At 37.7% G+C, this 24473-nt stretch overlaps 1 protein-coding gene across 1 annotated transcript in view; it reads left to right on the top strand.

Moving 5' to 3' along the window:
* Positions 1-10221: 10221 nt before the first annotated feature.
* Positions 10222-24473, top strand: part of rhobtb3 (Rho related BTB domain containing 3) — a 29275-nt gene continuing 15023 nt past the window's right edge. Inside the window, exons 1-5 of the mRNA XM_052104580.1 lie at positions 10222-10839; positions 13117-13357; positions 14967-15159; positions 18241-18398; positions 20029-20137. Of these exons, the coding sequence (XP_051960540.1) occupies positions 10838-10839; positions 13117-13357; positions 14967-15159; positions 18241-18398; positions 20029-20137 (703 nt within the window). The 5' untranslated portion in view covers positions 10222-10837. The remainder of the gene's footprint in view (positions 10840-13116; positions 13358-14966; positions 15160-18240; positions 18399-20028; positions 20138-24473) is intronic.

Raw genomic sequence — 24473 nt, 5'->3', positions numbered from 1 at the left:
TGTCGCGATACGTAGCCTACAAGCACTATTCACATTTTCTTCTTAAATCTATAAATGTAGTTATTGATGTTATATTATTTGACAGTTTTTGAGTATGCAAAATGTTTAGAAATGTTTATCGCTGCAGGATTCATTATGAATGATGATGCCATAACATTCACTGGTTTCACAAGTTTGTACATGCTGCAGTGTGCTGACTAAGTCAAATTTGTGAAATGATCTGGAATTATTGATTACGAATATATTAACAGAGTGCACAATTTCTAATAGAGTTAAAGGTGTCTTTAGTGCAAGCCTGTTCAACATAACCTAGATGTTATCTCTACTCTTCGAGCAAAGTAAGGAAAAGAGAAGATAATGCAGACATTGATAATCCAGAGCGTAGACTGAGCAAGCAAACTAGAAAGCAGTTCATTCATGCCTTCTATTCTCTTACTACAGTTACAGTATAAAGACAAGCACAATGTCCCAAAGCTCTACGGTAATGCTTTTTGTTGCTTAATGACTTTAAACGTACTGTTATTCCCTTTAGAAATGATGAATAATGTGTGTACTGTGAGTATGATCAAGACATACACTTCCTTGTGGAGTGATTGTGATCTCTGGGCCAAGAATGCACACGAGAGGCACATGATTGTGCGATCGAGTAGAAGACTTTGCATTGCGGATGACCTACAGTAACCCAACTCTGCCCTTCTGGAGCAACTGTTCTTAATGGTACACCAACCAACACCAGCCTTAAAATAGCACATACACCTCTAAGCAACGCTGGTGAAATGCATGTAATATTATACATTTCAGAGTTTGTGCATGTTGACTAGTGATAATTAAAGGGAAAATTCATCAAAACAATAATTCTGTTATTATTTACTCACCCTCATGTTGTTCCAAAACCATAATGTGGTTATTTTTGAGGAACACTAAAGGAGATGTTTTTAAGAATAATTTTGCAGTTCTTTTCCATACTAAGACAGCTCATAGTGACCACAACTGTCAAGCTCCAAAAAGGGCAAAAAACACCATAAAAGTGGGATAATCCAAGTCTTCTGAATTAATATGATAGCTTTGTGTGAGGGACATACATTCAATTGTATTGAATCATTTCAAATGTTTCCACTGAAAGTGATTTTCAGTTATTCACTGAAAACTTTCAACTTCCCTAAAGGTGCCTATATTCAGACAAAAAAATGGCACCACTATGCGCCAGGTTTGAAGTCTCTCAAACCACCACTGGTTCTCCTGCGTGCAAATATTTGGAATGGAGAATGAGATTTAAGAGCTGCAGTGGAGGGGAAGTTTTACCATGAAAAATAACTTAAACTTTGGTCTGTTCCTTATTGAAAGCAGTCATATGGCTTCAGTAGATGTAAAATATGATGAACAAGTCAAATGGACTACTTTTATATTACTTTAATAGGGCTTATTTGCCATTTTTGGAGCTTGACAGACATGGTCACTATTAACTATCATCAAATGGAAAAGAAACTCTGTGTTCTGCAGAACAAACAGCAGCATAGAGGTTTGGAATGACATGAGGGAGAGTAAATAATTACAAAGTGTTCATTTTTGGGGTGAACTATTCTTTTAACTCTTAAATAACAGCAACTGTTACCTTTTTTAGTTGAATGGAAAGGACTAATATAGCTTGATTTCATCAAATAAGGATGTATAACAATTCCTGAAGTTACAAATCCTGTATTTTAAAGTTTTAATCCCACAGGGATCAATGATATGACATAAAAACAGCCCTGCATTACACAATAGATACATATCCTAGAGTTCTGTTATCATTCTGTAAACAGTATGATGATTCAAAGCTCCTCCTTGCATTAGAATTGTAAATTATATTAGACCTGTTATGGAAGAATTAAAATAATCCTTTCAGAGATCAAGATGGCATGACTGACAGATTTAAGGCAGGGTGGAAGCTCTTATTCACTGCAGCTCATGAGAGATTATGCTATTTTGGTGATCTCAAGGGGTGATCTGAAGGCTGCTGATATTGTGTGATGTCATATTCTGGCAAACAAGGCTAAATAAAAGCAATGCTTTCCTAAAAATAGAAACTGCATGTATAGCTCGGAAAGGTTTATGAGAGGCATGTTGGGCAAAAAAATAATTCTAAATTCCTTTAGGGGAGAAACGACCTTGAGTGTCCAGAAAGGCGCCAAATAAATAAAATGTATTATTATTATTATTATTAAATGTACAGAAGCCCTGAACCGCACTGTGAAAATAAAAATTCACTAAGTAACATTTTTTAGGTGTCTTTGTAAAATAAAATAAAATAAAAATCTTAAATTTCGAGAATAAAGTCATAATATTTGGGGAATAAATTCAAAATTACAAGATTAAAGTAATATTATTTTGAGAATAAAGTCAAAATGATGAGAATAAAGTCATATCACTATGAGATTGGTAATATTTTGAGAATAAAGTCATAGCATTACAAGATGAATTCAGGATTAAAATGACAGACATCAGTAGGCTGAACTACATACACAAAGACACATGCTTGAAGAAACACCCTTTATTATATTTTGAAGAACAGATGACATAAAAGCAGTCTATGCACGACTCTGATGTGCTGTTTGTTCAGTGGAGTGCAGTGCAGTGGGAGCATGTCACCTGGAACACATGTATAGCAGCAGGTTCACTTTATATAGCAGTATATACGAGAGAGTTGCGTGGTGCCATGCGATGTTTGGACGTGTGAATGGCAAGTAACTTTGCTACTTTTAATACTTGTTGTGTTATAATCTGGTGAGATTCGATACACTTGGTTTCATAACTGTTCTATGAAGTCAAATAACTCAAAATCCTTGGGCTCTGGAGACATTAAAAGACACTTACATGCTCAAGATGAAGCCCCTGAACAACAGGCTAATGCAGCGGAAGAGATCCAGCATCAACTGTCGAACATGACGGCAATGCTGACGAAGGTTGTTGCTGACTTGGAGGATCTTGCTGTAAATACGTCGATCGATCACTGCCATGGAGACGCAATTCACTGAGGCGAAATGGATCGATTATCTTGAGTCATCGGAGAGGGAATTACCTGCTAACCTGTTGTGACCAAGGCGGACTTGGAGTGCGTTTGAGAAAAGTTGGAAGACCTTGAGAATAAACCGGCGAAACAACGTCCGAATGGTTGGAATTCCTGAGAACGAAGAAGGCCGAGATATGATGAAAATCCTAGACGAGCTCTTCCCAAGTCTGCTCGACATAACATGCCATAAGCTGGAAATTGAGTGAGCTAACAGAGTTCCAGCTCAAGTGTAATTTGCTGAGGGAGACAGGCCTAGATCAATTCTTGCCAAATTTCTGAGATCATCCGATAAAGGTCTTGTGTTACGTGAGGCGAGGAGTAAAGGACGGCTTGAAGCACAGCATTTTCTTGTTGCCAAACTTTGCGAATTCAACAAGAGAGAAAAGTGATCAATTCAAGGAATGTGAGGAACTCTTATATCAGCAGTAGGTCACTTTTGCACTGATGTTCCCAGCCAAATTGAGAACTGATATAGAATTGAGAACTGAATAAGGATGGCTGCAAAATATTTACATGCCCACATGTAAATCATTGTGTGATGCTCTTGATGCAGCCCAGTGAGACTGACCCCTGTATTGTTTTTTTTGTGTTGGTTCCGCCTAGCGGCTGGCGTTTGTTTTATGGAATAATACTCCTTCGGGACAGTTTGTGGAAGAATCTGCACATTCTTTGTGCTTATGCCTCCTATTGGCTGGAGTTTGTTTTATAGATTATTTTTTGTGTGTTTTTCTCTCTCTCACAGAAATTGTATAGAAGCACCAGACTTGAGAAATCTGAGATTTTTTTTATATCTAAGTCCCTCATTCAATCTGTTGTGAATTGCTCAATTGGAAACATTATAGTCTCAGATCACGCCCTGGTTAGTTTAGAGGTGTTGCCACACACGGAGAAAAATAAATAATATAGTCGGTGCTTTAATGTATCCCAGTTGCAAAATCCTGATTTCCAACTAATGTGAAAGGCTTAAATCAATGTTTATATGGAGACCAACTGGTCCTCAGTATCCTTAGTGTGCGTAGCTTGGGAGGCACTTAAACGGTTCTTAAGGGATCGGATCATACAGTATGCATCATTCATCAAAAACTCCAAAGCACGAGAACTCGTGGAGTTGGAAAGGAATATTAAAAGTGCAGAGGCAGAGCTGAAGCGCAGATTGAAATACAGACATAATACTATTTTGTCATGGAAGGTGGAGTTTTGGCTAATCAGGTTAAGACAGTCATACTTTGAGACGGGGGACAAAGCAGGGAAGCTTTTGTCTATATATATAAAGAAGAGAGTGTCTTTTTCTACAATTCTCTCAGTGAAATCTGCTGTTGGTGTAATTTTTACCTCGTTCATTGATATTCATTTTGCTTTTAAAGAAGGAGCTTGGCGAGGTAATAAAGGCCTTGCCTACGTATATGGCTTTGCCACTGAATATTTTAGATCTTATACTACCACTTTGCTAGAAGTTTATATGGAATCATTAAAGAATGGAAAGCTTCTGCCAACCATGACACAAGCCCGGATCAGTCTGATACTTAAATAGGACAAAGATGCAAGCGAGTGTAAAAGTTACCATCCAATTTCCCTGATCCAGCTGAATGCTAAAATATTGTAAAAAATTTTGGCTAATTGATTAAGTAAAGTTATGACATCTCTTATACATATATATCAGGTGGGGTTTATTTGGGGCCGCAGCTTTCCTGATAACATTAGGCGTTTCATCAATACCATGTGGTCAGTGGTGAACGATCAGACTCCAGTCGCTGCCATCTCACTTGATGCCGAAATGGAAATGATCGAAAGTTTGATATGGTAGAATGGGATTATCTTTTTAAGATTTTAGAAATGGAAGTACGTTTATTGGATGGATTACGTTACTTTATAGACACCTGGTAGTGGTGGTACAAACAAATTGATTAATTTCAGATTATTTTACTCTGGATAGGGGCACCCGGCAGGGATGCCCTCTTTCCACATTATTGTTCTGTCTTGCCCTGGAACCAATAGCAGCCATGATGAGAAAGTAAAGGATTTTCCAGGGGTGGTGGCAGGAGGAATGGCATAAGCTTTTGCTTTACGCAGATTATATTTTATCATTCGTCTCCGACCCCACTACATATATGCCTTGCATCCACAGAATTATTAATTCCTTTTCTAAGTTCTTTAATTTTGACCCTTTAATAAAAACATTTCGAGCAATGTGGACAGATGGGCTGCACTACCTTTATCTGTGACTGGGAAGGTAAATGTTATAAAAATGTATTGTATTCCAAAATTCAGCTACCTACTACAGAGTTTCCCCACTGAAGTTCCCCTCTTTTCCACCTGAGAGAGCCCCTCCCTGGCTCTTTATTAAACATGAGGTCCTTGCTCCTATCTTGCCATTGCAAAGTCTTTCTACCAAGCTTCCAGGAGAAGTAAAGCTGGGGTTGACAATGTAATCGGTTATGGAGATATATATATAAAAAAAAAACATATCAATAATATATTTCTTTTATATCAGCCCTACTGTGCACTTGTAACATGACTGCCATTATGCAGCATGCATTTTGTGACTGCCACGTTAGACTAGAACTATTTAAATCATCCATTGGATGGAGGAAGAATAGGAGGAGGAAGAAGAGAGAGAAAGATTGAATTGCTCATTGCACGCTCTCACCCTAATCTCCTTTGTTAACCAATTTGTATTATTTATTTTGGCCTATTTACGTTTTAAACTGCTCAGTCATATTACTCACATATGTCTTCTAAGCAAATATTTAAGTTTTAAACTGCAGATTCACATTACTCACATGCCTTCTAAGCAAATCTGTTCAATAAGAACATATCTTTCTGTTGCCATTACAATTATGCAATAATTGTCCAGATCTGTGTGATGCAATGTCGCTCCCAGACACGAGAAATTCTTTAGAGCAGTGCTTCTAGTGTTTCAACTGGTTTTGCTTTGGGACCCAGATTTCACACTGGACATCAAGTGGGAACCCACCATATAGTAAAGTACAAAAGTTTTCTTTTAACTTTCATACTGTAGTTCTGTTCACGGTCAAATATAAATGTGACATTATTTTTGTTGTTGATGTCAAAAACAAAAGTTCTCTCCCTCCTTTTAAATGTTGATGAGCATATTTATTTATTGGAGCACATTATTTTAGTTTTTATCATATATTATTTATTATCGAGTTTGTTTCCTAATATTAAACATCATTCTAACAGAAAATAGGCTATTACACAGGAGGAAAACTTTATTCATAATTTGTCCACTGATCTTGGAGATTCTAAAGCCCTAAATTGACCTTTATACAACGCAACAGGGATATATATTTATACAACACAACAGGGCCGGAGTATAACTCATTTTCAGCCCTGGAGTTTCATGCCTTAGGCCCACTTTAGTTCACGACTATTAAAATAATGTAATTAAAACCTCAGTATAAGTCTGCAATAGTGCACTGTTCTATACAGCATTGTAATTCATTGCATTTTTCTAGGCATTTTGTATATAGGCCTATCTTTTGATAAAAAACATAATGGGTAAATAGTAACACTTGGGCATAGAAAGTTGTTATAGGCCTAGTGTAACTAATGGGATCATGTTTGCTTATTCAAACAGCTTACCTGTGTCTTCCACAGTGAGAGCATCAATCTTTTGCATAGGCCTACAACTGGGTCCTGGCTCTGCTTCTGACACAAAATAAAATTTTTCAAATTGTCATAATTCTCACCACAAATCTCCCCTTTTTACAAAGCTTTCTGATCAAGTCAAGTCAGTGTCATTAATGTAGTGCTGAATCATCTGGTATCATTAATTATCTCAGGGCATTTTTCATTGAGCAGGTGTTAATAATCACTGTTAACAGATTATTCAGCTTGAGTCCTGACTTAAAAGGTTGTATTAAACATGCTTAATAACAATAAAGAGGACAAAATCATCTTTTAAAAATACCTCTAAACAACATTCACTGAATTAAAGGGAAAAATACTTTTTATTAAGTTTAATTCATTAAAGAAATTGAAATTTGAACCTTTTCAGCGCCGCCTTCTGCCTATATCCTCCATCAACCACAACCACCAGTGACTGAAGTTTACAAGTGACGTTTTTATTTAAGCAAGGTGCCGCTGTCGGGGGAGTCAAAAGATAAATATGTCATTAACCTGCAGGCTGCACACTGCGAGTGGGCTGTGAAAAAATAATAAATAAAAATAATGGGGCTGAGGTAAAATAAAAAATAAAAAAGAGTGGGCTGCTGTGAAAGCAGGCAGCCTAGGGACAGTATCCATATTTCAAACCAGTGCCATGACAACACTGGCCCTTGCGGCCAAAAAAACAGACCGGCCCACCAGGAATTCTCCCGGTACTCCCGATTAGCCAATCCGGGCCTGCAGTGCAGTGATATATGAGCACCTAAAATCGTGAAACTTTTTTGTAAGGATGATGATGAGTAATTTTAAAAGAAAAACAATAACTTTATTTTGGGGCACACTCTAAAAATAACTGGGTTATTTCTTCAACACAAACACTAGGTTGAGCCTGTTGGGTCATTTTATTGGGTTATTTTCTCAGTGTTGGGTAGTTTTTGGGTTAGTGGCATTTTCACTGACAGCTGAAACTATATACCCCTCCCATATAGCCCAGCAGCTGAATTACCTGGTGCAGGCTTTTACGATCATCTTCAGGAGTGAGCGGTTCTCAGCGCTAGAAAATTTGAGGATTTATTTGGTGAAATAAGGATTTCAGTCAATGTTTGTATCTATATCATATTATGTGCATTACATACAATTGTTATTAACTTTTTCTGACTATTGTGTGATGCAAACATCTCCTTTTGTCTAAATCCTGCATTCTTAATCTTAAATGTGTCACTTACTTGTTTTATTTACACTTAATTCAAAGTCTATAACACCTAGTCTACACCGGACATGAGCGGTACACCACTGACATGAAAGCCGTTTGACATCACTCTCGTCACAGGCTTCAGGGCTTCAACACACCGCTCAACGCAATCATCATGTCGAGCTTTGACCAACACATGAAAAGCATGAGTCTGAAAGTATTAAAGTGAATGTCCTGGGATATGCTTGAGGCAAGTTTAAATGAAAGAAAATGTGAATGTAACTAATAATGGATAAAAATTAATTATCACACATTCAATATAGTTTTTAAATATTTCTTGTCGCTTTGTATTTTAAAAAGAGAACCTGGTTCCTGGAGTGGTGGTGTAGTGGGCTAAAGCACATAACTGTTAATCAGAAGGTTGCTGGTTCGATCCCCATGGCCACCACTACTGTGTCCTTGAGCAAGGCACTTAACTCCAGGTTGTTCTGGGGGAATTGTCCCTGTAATAAGTGCACTGTAAGTTGCTTTGAATAAAAGTGTCTGCCAAATGCATAAATGTAAATGTAAAAACATCATCATTGAGGTTAATGCTTCAAATGCAGTTTTTTTTTAAACAAATGTGTTTAATGTGTATGTGTTAATAGTTCATATCCATTAACTTTTGAAGTGTTTTGCATATATATGATGATGTTGTTGACTTTTTTGGGTGGTATTTTGTCTTTATATTATATTATGTAAATGTGAATGTCCTCTGCTTTGAGATTAATAGAATGATTGATCAATGATTAAAGCTCATTGGTCGCTGCCAATTAAGTATACCCATGTGTTTGTTCTCATGCCCTGAAGGCAGCTAGTCTGCTGATATGTGTTGGCTTTGTAATGTTTTGTTGCCTGTTAATTAAATTTTGTATTGGAGATTGATTGCCTTCCTCATTTTCAACTTTAATTTGATGTTGATAGCAATTCATGTATGAAATGAATAAAAAAATATCTATATTTAAATCCACAAACGTAAATAAACTAAGACTAAAAAAATACAAAATATATGTGTAGGCCTGTATTGCTCTGTCGGAATGTAGGGAATAACTCCAATCCTCCAATTTCCTAAAAGCCTGTGCCAGGTAACTCTGGGCTGTTCTGACACCGCCGCTGGGTCCTATCATGGTAAGGGGAGGGGTGTATAGTTTCAACTGTCAGTGAAAATTACCAAGCCACTGACCCAGTGGCTGGGTTACACAGAAATTACCCAACACTGCGAAAATAAGCCAATAAAATGACCCAACAGGCTCAATTCAGTGTTTGGGTTGAAGAAATAACCCAGTTTAAGAAATCATCACCCTTACAAAAATGTTTCACGATTATACAGTAGTAACAGTAACCTGTGCTCATATGTCAATGCACTGTATATCTAATGTCTTGTAGTTAGTAATGTCCTTCAGGACTAAGTGTTAGCTAGCAAGCAAAAAACTAAATGAAAAAAAAAATTTGAGAGAGAAAATTGTTTTTGGAATTTAAAAAAATAATAATATTTTGAGAAAAAGAACAAAAATTGGAAATAATAAAAAAATATATATTTTGAGAAAACAAAATAGGCTCAGGAAGGCACAAAACACAAATAAAAATACATTTCACCAAGTTATTTTTTTTTCACAGTGTGGTTCAGGGCTTCCGTAGTAATGAGGATAAACTACAAAAAACGATTTTAATAATTTCTGATAAGGTTAAAGGGCCATATTCTATTTATAAACAATGTTTTTCACAAAAACACAGCCTTAAAGAGACTTTAAGATACTGAGTCATACACCTTGGTACTACACATGCATTTCACCCCTTTTTATTCTCATAAACATAGCTTAATGCACTCTGAAATGAAATCTCATTATTAAGACAATGCACAAATGCATAAAACTATTAGGGAATACACGCAATTGCGTGCTTTTATTAGGGGATAGGTGCCTCGAAAGCCCACAGTAGAAACTGACCGCACCATTTGACTCTGTATGAGTCAAACACACCTTTCTACTATGCATTTCACTTCTATTTTTTCCTAAGAAACAAATGCATATCATCTTGCCGGAAAAATACAGCACATAGTCTTATTAATACTTATTAGGGGATTTTAGGAAATTAATGCATTTCGTTACCATTGCAAGCTTTTAATAAGGGATAAGTGCCTCGAAAACCCAAAATAGAAAGCTGAGCACATCATACAGTTGTGTTGGGTCACACACGTCCCAAACGCGTCATGCTGTTGTGTCCATATAGGATCTTGCCTTAAGATGCAGCATGTCTACTTGATTTTGCTGCTGTTGCAACTAATGGAGCTCGCAATGTGACTACATTGTATGCCCGTGGAATATCGAAGCCTCGCTTTTATCGCGGATTAATGACTGAAAGTGCTATTGGTTCAAACAGAAAAGAAACCACAGCCAGCCTTGTGCGAGTGTGGTGTGGAAATCAAAGTATTCACAATGGTTTGCTGAGTCAGGAGGCACCAACTCAGGCTCGCCTGTTTTTTTTTCTCTTCTCCACATTCTCTCCACTTTCCTCTATATTCTTATCTCATTGACCCATGAGTTTTGATGGTATGCTCAAGTGACGTCTGCTTTCAGGATCTGTATTGTGCCATGCGTCCCGGGAAGCGCCGGAGCCCTGTTTTTTGGTGGAGTGAACTTGTTTCCTCTGTAGCGCAGTGTCGATCCACTTGATCTTTTGTTGCGTGATCTCTGTGTTTACAGCCGCGCAGCCCAGCGGATCATTGCGCACCTGACGCGCTCACTAAAGCGATTGTTTAATGAATGAACGAGGCACCCGAGAGGGCAAAACTCAGCCGCTTTTTCATTCTGCTGAGGGATTACAGCGTGCCCGACCTTCACTGCGGAAAAATACAGTCGGAGGACTGATGTGAAAAGCCCGCCGCTGAAGAACGTGCTCCCCGAGCCTTGATCCAGCGGAGGGCTGTTGTCATGTAAGTATGCATATGATTTTTGTTTTGCCAGTTCTGACGTTGATTGCAGCCCCTATGGCGCAAAATGGACCGTTATGATACAGAACAGAGATAAAAATATCAACGCACTATAGCTGTCATTGTGCATTGATATGAGCATGCATAAATAGGCTGCATGTGCAATAATAATAATAATAATATGTAATATATTATACAAATGTAATATAGGTAATTTATATAATAATTTATACATTTTTATATTTTGTAATAGTGCATGAAAATGCAAGCATAATAATAAAACAACAATTATAATTATTTATATCTTTTTATTATGGCTATTTAAAGGCTTGTTTTTAATATATTGAAAATATATAGACAGAAAATGACAAATATGCACACATGAGCATTGGCATATGCATGTATATAATATGTATATAATATGTGTGTGTGTGTGTGTGTGTATATATATATATATACACACACACACACACACACACACACACACACACACACACACTGGTGGCCAAAAGTTTGGAATAATGTACAGATTTTGCTCTTATGGAAAGAAATTGGTACATTTATTCACCAAAGTGGCATTCAACTGATCACAAAGTATAGTCAGGACATTAATAATGTGAAAAATTACTATTGCAATTAGAAAAAAAAAGTTCATAACTTCTTAAACTACTTCAAAGAGTTCTCATCAAAAAAATCCTCCACCTGCAGCAATGACAGCTTTGCAGATCCTTGGCATTCTAGCTGTCAGTTTGGGGTGATATTTCACCCCACACTTCCTGTAGCACTTGCCATAGATGTGGCCGTCTTGCCGGACACTTCTCATGCACCTTACAGTCTATCTGATCCCACAAAAGCTCAATGGGATTAAGATCCATAACACCCTTTTCCAATTATCTGTTATCCAATGTCTGTGTTTCTTTGCCCACTCTAAACTTTTCTTTTTGTTTTTCTGTCTCAAAAGTGTCTTTTTCTTTGCAATTCTCCCCATAAGGCCTGCACCCCTGAGTCTTCTCTTTACTGTTGAACATGAAACTGGTGTTGAGCGTGTAGAATTCAATGAAGCTGTCAGCTGAGCACATGTGAGGCATCTATTTCTCAAAATAGAGACTCTGATGTTCTTATCCTCTTGTTTATGTGTACATCTGGCCTTCCACATCTCTTTCTGTCCTTGTTAGAGCCAGTTGTGTTGTCTTTGAAGACGGTAGTGTACACCTTTGTATGCAATCTTTAGTTTTTTTTTGGCAATTTCAAGCATTGTATAGCCTTCATTCCTCAAAACAATGATTGACTGACGAGTTTCTAGAGAAAGCTGTTTCTTTTTTGCCATTTTTGACCAAATATCGACCTGAAGACATGCCAGTCTATTGCATACTGTGACAACTCAAAAATAAACACAAAAACATTGTTAAGCTTCATTTAACGAACCAAAGCTTTAACTGTGGAGTGGTGGTGGCGTAGTGGCTAAAGCACAGGGCTGTTAATCAGATGGTCGCTGGTTCTAACCCCACAGCCACAACCATTGTGTCCTTGAGCAAGGCACTTAACTCCAGGTTGTTCCAGGGGGATTGTCCCTGTAATAATTGCACTGTAAGTCGCTTTGGATAAAAGCGTCTGCCAAATGCATAAATGTAAATGTAAACTGTGTTTGATATAATGGCAAGTGATTTTCTAGTACCAAATTAGCAATTTAGCTTGATTACTCAAGGATAAGATGTTGGAGTGATGGCTGCTGGAAATGGGGCCTGTATAGAGTTGATCAAAAATGACTTTTTTCACATAGTGATGGTGCTATTTTTTACACCAGTATGTGTACCTGAATGCCACTTTGGTGAATTAAATTACCAATTTCCTTCCAATACAGCAAAATCTGTACATTATTCCAAACAGCCAGTGTGTGTGTGTGTGCGTGTGTGTGTATATATATATATATATATATACACAGTATACACACACACACACACACACACACACACATATATGCTTATACTGTATATATCTTTTTGTATATTAGGTTATATTTTATTCTAATGTCATATCATAATTAATCATATAATACACATAATTAGTGTTTTATTCTGGAATGTCAGATTCAGCTTTGCCTCTGTCCTGCATTCAATGACACAACATGATGCAGTTATTTCATGATAAACATGGAGGACTCTGTGTTAATGCTATGAGGTGGGAGATTATATAAATACAAACAGTTGCATTCTAATTTAAAAGGCGTCATGCTTGTTGTGTCTCAAGGGCCCACTGTGTAACTGTATAAATGTCCTGCAGGTCTGTCCACATAGTGGCTCTGGGTAGTGAGTATCCGGGGGGTGTAGGGCCAGGGGAGGAGAATGCCGGCCCAGGGCAGACCCAAGGTGGCTTGCTGTGGAGTTACCTGGGCCATGGAGCTCGAGAACTGGACCAAAACTCTGTGACACCATCAAGGCATCCTTTGAATCCAGCATTTACGGAGTACCAGTCAAGAGTGTTTGGGGATGTTAGAGTGATGGTGCGAGATTGCCCTAGTTGGGTAAGTAATGAACTAAATGAGTGAGTGTGAGAGAGGGATAATGGGATAAAAAAGCAGGATAAGTGTTAAGTGTTACCAAAGGCTTCGGGAAGTGAGTTGTTTCTGCCTGATTGGAGGAATATGAGGTATTTAGGTGATATTCTTGGGCTAATTGGTGGAACAGATGCTGTGCTATTGAGAAACAGTGGAGCTGCAAAGTCCACACTGACACTCTGGGATTTTTCTTTCTTTCTAGTTGTCATTTAAACATGGAAATATACAAAGTTTTAGACATAAAACATGCAAAACAAAGAAAGTTATGATGTAAAATGAAAAGGAATATTTAAGATTCTGCACTACAATGTAAACATTCCCAGGGTTTTACAAGATTTAACAGTAATTTCTTACATTATAATACAGTTTTCAATTTTTTTACTGCAAAATCAGTGCAGACTAGGTAATTTTCTGTCACAACACATCAAATTACTATGAAAAAAGAAATCACACTGCATTATGGGAAATCATGTTTAGTCACCATTATGGTATTTAGCGTTCCCTTTGAATGGGACCTTATCTTATTTATTTTCAATAAATTTTCTCCCATATAGTGCATTTGTGTTTAACCGATTTTTAACCGATGTATGGAGGAAATTTGTCAATTTAGTGGTTGACGTTACATCTGACCATAATGTAGAATGTCTACACTATGTGATGCATTTGAAAGGAAAGAAATAGTATCATTTTGAATGAACAATGTGTTGAATGAACATATAGCCAAAGCTAGACTATAATATGGTATTTATATAAGTTTTTATCATGAGCTGTCAGTCAGGCATGCAAGATATCAACAATAAGCATACAAAACTCAAAGATGGTGCCAATGAACAAACACTGTAAATAAATAAAATACAGATGATCATTGTGATTCTACAACACAGCACTGCTACATTACATTAATTTCTTGGACCTGTTCACCATGAAGACAAAGTATACAGTTGTCTTTTAATACATTGTAGAACTACTACAGTAAAATATACTGTGAAAGTCATGCTTGTAACCAGGAATTTACTGTAAACTCACACACATTTTTTTTTAAAGTGTAGGTAACTAATCAAATGTAAGTAAATCTGTGACATGTTAACTACGTCGTACAAAAGGTCAAATTTTCTTGCTTCTATCGAAACACACAAGATGCTCTTTGAATCATTCTCAAATAACATGGATCATCAGGTTTTGCAAACTTGTGGAGTTCATGCCAAAAGGGGGACTTCATGTAAATGTTTTTCAATGAAATTTTTTAATCAATCAAATTGATATGACGATAATATAATTTATAGCAAGGCTGGGTCTAAAGGGGGCTAGGGTGATCATTTACCCCTGGATTTTCCATGTGCCCCTCCAGTTTCAGTTGGATGGTAAAACAATCAAGGTGGCCCCCTTACTACAGTCCGATATAAAGACAAACACTTGCCCTGTCTAAAGATCAGCATTTAAATTTTAGTATGAAATAAGAAAATTATGCAAAATAGAAGCATTTTTACTAGTGGTATCAGATATTGGACACCACTATACCTCTTAAACATCCTGCATTTTTTTTGTCCTTTTTTTTTTGTATTCTCTTTTCCCTCAGGACCTTTTGGATAGCGACTGGGCAAGCGTGCGAAGCGTTCTGGAGCAGGCCGACATCGTGGTCATTAAGTACTCTGTGAATGACAAGTTGGCCTTTCAGCAGGTCCGAAATGGTTATGCCCCAAGACTTCGCCCTCTTCTTCGACATTGGGGCTTGCCTGTGATTCTGGTCGCTGTGGGGGCAAGGCTAAATGGTGAGATACATTATGGATATGTTTAGTGTTAATTTGAGATATTGTTCTCTATTACGAAGTTTTAAAGCAAAATAAATGATCATCCACCACTTTTTGCAGTGCAGAGATAATGGACATGATGGAAACTGTTTAACCAAACAAGTTAAAAATTGGCTGATGGTTTGCATGTGGAATGTCAGCATAAGGACTGTAAGCAAAACAAATGGAAATCCATCAAGAATTAAAGATGAGAAGGATTATGTATAACTTAATCTTAATTACTCAATGTCATTACAGTACACAAAAATAAAACAAAAAACAAATGGCTCAAATTTAAAGATTCACCCAATTGAAATAGATAAAACTTGGAACACCAGCATAGTCTCATAGCTGTTGACTAATTATATGGTATAAAAAACTGATGAACCATTTCTGATCTTGAAAAGCAAAACAGCACCCGAGGAGCTTTTGACTTAAAAAAAGAAAATAATCTGATCAAACTGAGATTTTATGCTCTTTTGATCTGCTGCACAGTTGTGCCGTGAGCCATGGGTGTAAAATACACGGGGGATGCGGAGACATGCCCCCCTCACGTTCAATAAAACCAAAGTTCGTTCCCCACACTTTTTCACAGGGAAAATATGTTTACGCTGTGCCTTTCATAGAGCAAATGTCTAAATGTGTAAATGCAAAAGTTAAAATTCACTAGCCAATCATGTTATTAATTCAATAAAATATATTTAATCGATTGAGAGCCTTAAAAACATATCTTATATATTTATGTTCGTCTTGCACTAATCGTTATGTCCCCCTCACTTTTGAAATGATTGCTACGTCCCTGCAGTGAGTGTTTGTTGAATATGCTCATGGGTAAACATTTATAGACTCAAAGTACTTAGACCATGGATTCGATGTAAAAGCAGACGCTCTCTGCTCACAGTGACCTTTGAGATGTATAATTTATCAAGATGTGATTCCATCCAGCTACATCACTTATCCCTGAAGGATGATGGGGGAAAGTAGTGAACTGATGGGTTTGCGTTAGACCTGAGGTTTCGCTAGAGTTCTGCTTCTGAAAACCATAATTTGAAACTAGATTATACCTAAATTCTTGCAAAATTATTTTTAAGTGGCTCAATGAACATATCGTGGCACTTTCTTGATTAAATGCTACACTAGAGGCGCTGCAAAAAACAATGACTTTTATTCACTTTCACACAAATGATGAGTAAAACTGCAGATTATCAGTTCATAAACACTTACTTTTTGCCATATGATTCACATAATGCTATCTTTTGTCATCAAACACTTTTAATTTAGTGCATGACTTGTACGGTGTTACATATTAACTCGGGCTGTCAATCGATTACAATTTTTAATCAAATTAATTACATGGTATTCTGAATAATTAATCTAATGAATCGCAATGAATCGCATATATGAATATTTACAGTGAAAGCCCACAAATAACAATAATTTAATATATCATGATTAAATAATTATAAATAGTTATATTTAAATAATTACAAATAAAATATAGTATTATAAAAATAAATAGATAGTGAGGAATAAATAGTAGGTCATCTGGGTATTTCTCGCTTAATGCTATATGAATACAGTGGATTCGGACATACTACTCCATTGTCACACTGTTTTTGGCATACTATATAGTAGAGAAGTATGGATATTCGGATGCAGCGCAAACAAGCTTTATTGAGGCATTGAGCAGCAGCTTTTGTCAAAAACAACAGCAGCAAAATAGCACCCTCAACTGACAACTTTTATGAGCAACATGGCATGAAATGGCATTAGCCTCAATAATTCTCTGCAACTACAATACTTTGAGAATGCGCAAAAATGATTGACAGGCAGAAAGCATCAGAGACCGTGGCCCGCAGACACGTTTTTGCTTGATATTTGCAGAGTCGAGAGCTGTCATAGAGACCGGTGAGATGTCTCACGACACTTATTTCATTAACATTTTTCAGGGAGTCTGAATTTTTTTTGCTCACCTTTCCGTTAAAAAAAATCGCTTACAGCACCTTTAGCCTTAAAAGCATTCGACTTGCTTTTAGCACCACAAAGTGGACATTTCACGTCGGAACTGCCGCAATACATGTATGGAACCACTTAATATAATTTTACAAAAATGTTGCCACAGTCATGTAATTTCCATGAGAACATGCTTTATTTTATGGTCCTCCAGGCAAAAATCATCGGATCGCTTAAACCTTTACTCAACAAGCCATGCAATTTGAGCTTGAGCACAGGCTGGGTTACATGCCAAAGTTTAATTCTTGGGGTTACGTGTTTGTTTAAATTATTTACATTAGTAAACACCATTAATTCATTCTTGGCATGAGATTTGTGCTGTATTTCTTGTTGCTTGGCCATAGAAGGACTCAAGGAAGACTGAGAGTGTAAACACACAAAACAAACTCACACATATGCACACTATATGTCTCTATCTATTTCTCCAGGCTTGTGCCTTTATTGGCTGCAGTGATTCATACCTTACTCTGCCAGTAAGCTGACCATGCCCTCTTCCTCTCTTTTCTTCCATTCTCACGCCATCTATCTCTCTATCCATTTAGCTGTCTCTTCCTACAATCTCTTTCCTTGCTCTTTTCTTCCCCAGGGCAATCGCCCTATTATTGGCATGTCAAACTCGCCACAGCGCGCGCACACAATTTTAGCCAGCTATCCTTGCTCTTTCATTGTCAGTGCCGCCTTGTAGGAAACTAAATCACAAACGAGATCTCTTTAAAATCTCAATTGTTACTCTTAGACAGCATGTGAGATTAAATAGAGAGCAAATGGAGTCTTTCATGCTAGGGTTTCATTTTATGCTGGTATAAACTTGAGCTGGTGTGTATTATTATGTAATAACTACTCGGATTCCATCGCTCCATATGTCTGCCTGTTGACATGGCTCAGAATGTTATGTGCCCTCTGTCACTACGAGTTGGGATGTTTGCATGGTTTGCTTTATTTGGCCACATGACCTATTAATGCCATTTGCACTGTGCTTCATAAAAGTAGCACATTAATTTATGTGCATGTACATGTTTGTATTGCATTATTCACTGTCATCCTCCGCAGATGAAGGCCCACCATGCACGTGCCCTCTGTGTGCATCGGACTGGAGCAGCTGTGTGCCGCATAGTGAGGGGTTGCAGCTGTCCAGGGACCTGGGGGCCACTTACCTGGAGCTGCCCTCTCTAAACAACTTTTTTGTGGGCCGTTACTTTGGAAGTGTGGTGAGTAGCAGCATTAGCCATCACACGCCACAAATTCTATCACTCTTCATTTCTCAATTCAAATGTGTTTTATTGGCATGACAAAAGGTACCGTTTTGCCAAAGCATTGGCAAGGATTACAAGGAATAAAACTTGAACAGAGTAGAACAATTACTAAAATGCATAAGTGGAAATGAAAGATAAATAAACATCAAAACATAAAACATTCCATCTGATTGCAAAGAATTATTATTATTATATCTCAAGTCTAATGTCATGCAAACTACGTATCTGAGGCAACATTTTTGCTAAATAATAATAGTTCCTTACAAGTATTACAGAAAACCTTTAACCTAAATCTAATATAGTAGTGTCAGAAAATCAAATGTTAGATTAAAAACAAATGAGGTTCAGTAACTTTTGTCTTTGTGTCACCTTGGACTTACACTGACACCTAGTGGTGTGGATGCAGCATTTTAAAATCAATAGTTTTCAGTTTCAGATGCCATTGTAGAAATGTAATATTCACAGTCAGCCATGATTACTTTAATCAATGAGTGAAAGTGTCAAATAACAGGACGTTACTGAGATTAAGCGAGTAGTATTCAGCTGGTCATGTGATTCTAACATGGCAGCCTCCATGTGCGGACCCGCTCCATGTAGAATAAAACAGCTTTTATAAGGTTACTGATATGACTGGAGTCATCATTTTAATGTGAGTGCTCATAATTTCCTACATATATTGCAAAATTACAATTCAAGTCTTTAGGAATTAAACATTTTAATGAGGAAAAAATAAACAAAATCTTCATCCCTACCTTAAACCTTAAACCTAAACCTAACAAATAGTGTCACAAAAGCAAATGTGAGCTAAAGCAACCACGTCATTTTGTGGTGCTTCTCTAAAGCCGGCTATTCACTGCATCAGGCAAACGACAGATGATAGACCGGGGGGCCGTTGAGTCGTGCGGGGGCTGCGTTGAGTTCTGACTATCTGCGGCAGACAGATATGACATTGTGGCAGGGTGGAGGGCGGGGCTGGGTCGTGATTATACACACCCGGTCCCTTATCAGGCTAATTAAGCCTCAGAGAGGGATAAAGGCCGATGGCAGACGTGGTGATAGTTTACGGACATGTCCGTCAAGTGTGTGTTTGTCTTTTAAGATTCTCATTAAAATATTATTTATATTGTTAAGCCGGTTCTCGCCTCCTCCTTTCCATTAAACTCGTTTACAGACATATATGACATTTCCGGATCCGAGTTGAAATATTTTAACTAATATTTTAACTAGACCGTATGCGACCAACCGAACGGATGTGATGTATTCATTCAAAACTATTAGCACGAAGTGATAAATATCAATGGATTTTGACCTAAACCTTTGATCTAAATGTCTGCTACGTCTGTACACTCTTGTGTCGTGTCGACTCACATTCTCTTCAGCACTCGTACTCCGGTCCTTTGCATCGCAAGTGCAACGCTCTATCTAGTGGTCGACAAAGCATAACTTGTCAACTAATCAAACCTGAAATAGATTCCTTCTTGGATGTATGTTTAAATCTCTATTCTACCATATTTGATTTGGGTGTTTTAAATGTTATGAAAATGTATTTAAAAATTTTTTTCTTGTATTTTTAATCTTCATATAGCTGGAATACTTTATGATTCAGTGTCTGAAGCAGAAAGCCAAAGAGCGTCCAGACAAGCGACGGGGCCAGAGGTTTAACGAGCCGCGCCCCCCTCATCTGGACCAACCAGGTTAGTGGGCGAAGAGATTTTTCAAATATGATATCTCTTTATTGTGCACATTAAAGCTGATGATTTCCACTCTAAGTATCCTCTCATAAGAATATCTCCTTAATAACCACTGATAATTTGCTGGACACATTATCTTAATATCTACAATGCTCTTAGGCTGCACAGTATGCACAGAATGACAGTGTTCATCAGTAACCAAGTCAATGGCTTGTCTGGCATTTGCTTTACAGGATTTCATAAAGAAAAAATGGCTAGGAGCATTCTACACAATATGAACACAGTGCTATGAGCAGTGGCACTGAGAAAGAAAAGCCAAAAGCTTTCTGTATGTGTGGCACCAGTACCACTTAGGCTCTTTTTATAGAGCACAGCCCATAAAATATGAAAGAAATGAATCCTGGGAAACTTTTGGCATGGTCATAACTGAATGGTTATGGGGTGTATGAAAGTGCAGCAGTAATATATCACAAATATGCCAATAAAAGACATGATGGATAAACGTCTGTTTGTTGTACACGTAATATATTGCTTTTTAACATGTGGAGTTAATGTGCCCTTCCTATAAAACACCTCGTTTAACATTTACTTTCATGTCACTTTCTCATTTCCAATGCTTACCTTGTTGAAAAAACGTTTTGCTAGTTGGTCTTAGAGACCATCTTAAACCTGCTAAGACCAGCAGTTTTTTTTTTCAGCAGTGTATTCTTGTCTTCTTGTTTCCGTTTTGCTTGTTTTTAGCTAGTTTGCTGGTCTTAGCCAGTCTCCCATTCAGGACAGGTTGGTCTGATACCGGTTTTAATGTGGGTTTTGCCACTTTTCAGCTGATTGGAGACCAGCTTGGCCAGCCTGAGAAACTACCTTAACTCAGCTAAGACCAGCAAACCATCTTAAGCTGGTTTGAGATGTCTTATTTTCTCATTTTTTAATGCATGCTTACCCTGTTGAAAAAGTATCTAAAGTTAGTTGGCTGGTCTTAGCAGGTCTCCCATCCTGGTCTGGCTGGTCTGTTTGCTGGCTTTAGAGTGGGTTTGGCCATCCTGAGTAAACAGCTTAAACTAGCTAAGACCAGCAAACCATCTTAAGGTGGTTAAAAAATGTTCAGCTGGGTAGTTTTATTTGTTTGTTTTTGATGCATGCTTGCCCTTTTGAATTAGTTGGCTGGCCTTAGCCTGTTTCCCATTCTGGTCAAGCTTGTCAGTTAGCTAGTTTGAGTAGTTTTGGGGACTTTTAAGCTGATAAGGCTGGGAGACCAGCTTGGACAACCCAAGAAACTAGCTTAAACCAGCTAAGACCAACTTAAATCAGCTTAGACCAGCAAACCAGCTTAAGATGATTCAAGATTTATTATTTAGCAGAGGACTAAAATTAGTTGGCTGGTCTTAGCTGGTCCCCCAACTTGGTTTCTTTTGTGGTTAAAGTGGTTTTGGGTACTTTTAAGCTGATCAGGCTGGGAGACCAGCTTGGCCAGCCCAAGAAAACAGTTTAAACTATCTAAGACCAATAAACAATGTCAAGCTGCTTTAAGATGTTTTTTTTCTTTTGCAAGGTAGTCTTATTTGCTTGTTTTCAGTGCTTAACTTGTTAAAAATAAAAACAGCTAAAGTTTGTTGGTTGGTCTTAGCTGGTCTCCCTGGCTGGTCTCTTGCCTGGTTTCAGAGTGAGAGACTAGCTGAAACCAGCAAACAATCTTAAGCTGGTTTGAGATGTTTTTCGGAAGGGTAGTCTTATTCGCAGTTTTAATGGTTACCCTGTTGGAAAAAACAGCGAACTCTAGTCTTACCTGGTCTCTGAGCCTGGTCTGGCTGGTCTCTTGCCTGGGTTTAAGGTGGTTATGGGCCCTTGTCAGTTGATCAAGCTAGGAGACCAGCTAGACCATCCTGGCAAACTAGTTTAAACCAGTTAAGGCCATCTTAAACCAGCTAAGACCCACAAGTCATCTTATTTTCTCTGCACTACTGTCGTTTTGTATTTTTTTATTACTGTATCCCCTTGATCATCCATACTTCTTTGTTTTGCTGGCCTCATCATTCTCTTTCTCTCTCTTGTTTCCTTCACACTTAAAAATTCCTTACCCATCATCCTCTGCTTAGCTCACCTTGTTTCTCTCTCGGTCTCACCCATTACTTTTTCCCCCTTTCTCAAATCCTTTACTCTTCCATTTGTGTTTCCATAAATTCTTTAACATTTCCCATAGGAAAGGAGATTAAAGTGATAGTTCACCCAAAAATGAAAATTCTGTCTAAATTTTCTGACCCTCATATCATTCCAAACCCTTATGACTTTTTCTCATGCGTAACACAAGTGAAAAATATTAATGACTGCAATGGCAAGTGATAGGGATGCACTTTAAAGCTTAAAAACATCATAGACCCAAAAGTATCAAAGACTTTGTTTCCACCTGGTATTAAGATGTGTTTCGGGTAATCCGATCACATGTGGTCAACCTTAAATACAGGTGTAAACCGGGTCTGAACTATTTTGTGATCAGATCACAAAAACTACATACGAATGTAGTCAAACACGCATGTGATACATCACATTTGATGTTCAAACGCTAATCCATCCTGTATGCATCCCAGCAGCAGTGAAGAGCCACCCCTCACCTGTCAATCAACTGCTGCACAGTTTTAATTTGGGTTTAAACTTTGCCGATTACAAGTGGCTTTAAAAGGAAATAACCGTCCGATTGAAAAATTTAAAAAGCGGATACATACACATGCACGAGAGCTTCACAGATCTTCTTTAGTTTGTCTGATATCAACACAGATGAGAAGCACGAACACCTGAAGCTCCTTTAAAACAAGTAATCCACTAAAATAACGGATTATTCTACTTGACATGATGCATTTGTGCTTAGATTACATTTCAACCACATCTGGGAGAAACAGTGCACCACTTTTTCCATACATGCTTTGTCTTTTCTAACTTTGTTGCACTTTGTTATCATGCAGTAACACATTGACATAGTAAGTGATGTATGTCGTCATGAAACAGACCCTGCCCTCCAAATCCAATCACAAGTGGTCACAGGAGATGCATTTAAGCTACCAGTGGTAAACAGCGATGTGTCTTACCTGACCACATGTGATCGGATCACCCGAGACGCATCTTAATACCAAGTGTAAACTGCAGTGGCGAATTCTCAGGGCTAGTAAAGCCTTCTCTGCTGGCCTAACATGCCAAATAAATAAATATTTTGATCCTATCATAATCAATCAATCTTTTCCACTCTACAATCTACACTATCTACAAATAATCTACAAACAATTGTGAAAAACTTAGTTTATCCAGTCAGAATTTATTCCTTGATGTTTACAATCAAAGTGTTACAAATGTTTCACAAATCGCATGCCCGAAGCCAAGCTCCTTAGCCGAAGCAGCGTGTGAGTCTGAGCTCCACCCCATCAGGCCTTCAGAATTTCCACAGAATCCCCTCAACACTGCAGTGAATCAGATTGTCAGATTCATCAGCCAATTTATTAGATTGATTTATTTGTTCTTGTGGGTGTGGTCTTTCGGATATGTCCCAGTCGAGGCCTTCAAGCTGGCGTTGAATGATGCAATCACACTTAAAGTGATGTATGTATTTCAAGAGCGAAAAGTGCCAGATCTTGCTGACAAGTCGGCTTACTGCCACATCACCATTGAGAAAGAGATCCTTATGGATTTAAAAACACGAGATGTTCTGTATGACCGTGTGATTGTTTAATTTATTAAACAGGAAAGGAGGACTGATTTTCACTTCAAGTAAATTGGTAAGTGCTTTTTGCATTGCTATAGCGACAAGTGTAAATTAGGCTGCTTGAGCATTCAGTGTCAGATTAAGTTTTGAAAAGTAGTGCTGCGTTCTATTCAACGCGGAATTACAACTTGTAGGCTTGTGCAGAAATTCTCAACAACTAATCGTACACCTGAAGCACAAATGCTAGTGCTGCAGCATTGTTTATCAGTTGGGTTGCTAGGATACATCTCTAATGAGAGTCAAACCCCTGCTAAGCTAACGGGAGCATTGCAGTTCTGAATATTGGGGAATGGAATGCATTTATGGTCAAAGATATCTAGTAGGAATATCCCTCATCCAACTTGAATGGAACGCAGCATAACTGTGTACCCTGACAAAACGAAATGTATTGCAAGCAACATTTAAATTGCAAATATTATTAGATAGATTTTTCCAGGTATTATAGACCTCCTTGATAGATTCATATGAAAAATTATGATTTTTGAATGTCTGTTGAAAGACCTGCTTTTCACAAAACAGTCATGCGGCAGTTAAAGTTAGGCTTGCTTTTGTATTGAGTGTCATTTCAATTTCTGGCTTTCGTGTGTGGACGTG

Source organism: Xyrauchen texanus, chromosome 34, assembly GCF_025860055.1.
Source record: "Xyrauchen texanus isolate HMW12.3.18 chromosome 34, RBS_HiC_50CHRs, whole genome shotgun sequence".
NCBI classification, from domain to species: domain Eukaryota; kingdom Metazoa; phylum Chordata; class Actinopteri; order Cypriniformes; family Catostomidae; genus Xyrauchen; species Xyrauchen texanus.
This window is presented reverse-complemented; position numbering and strand designations above follow the sequence as displayed.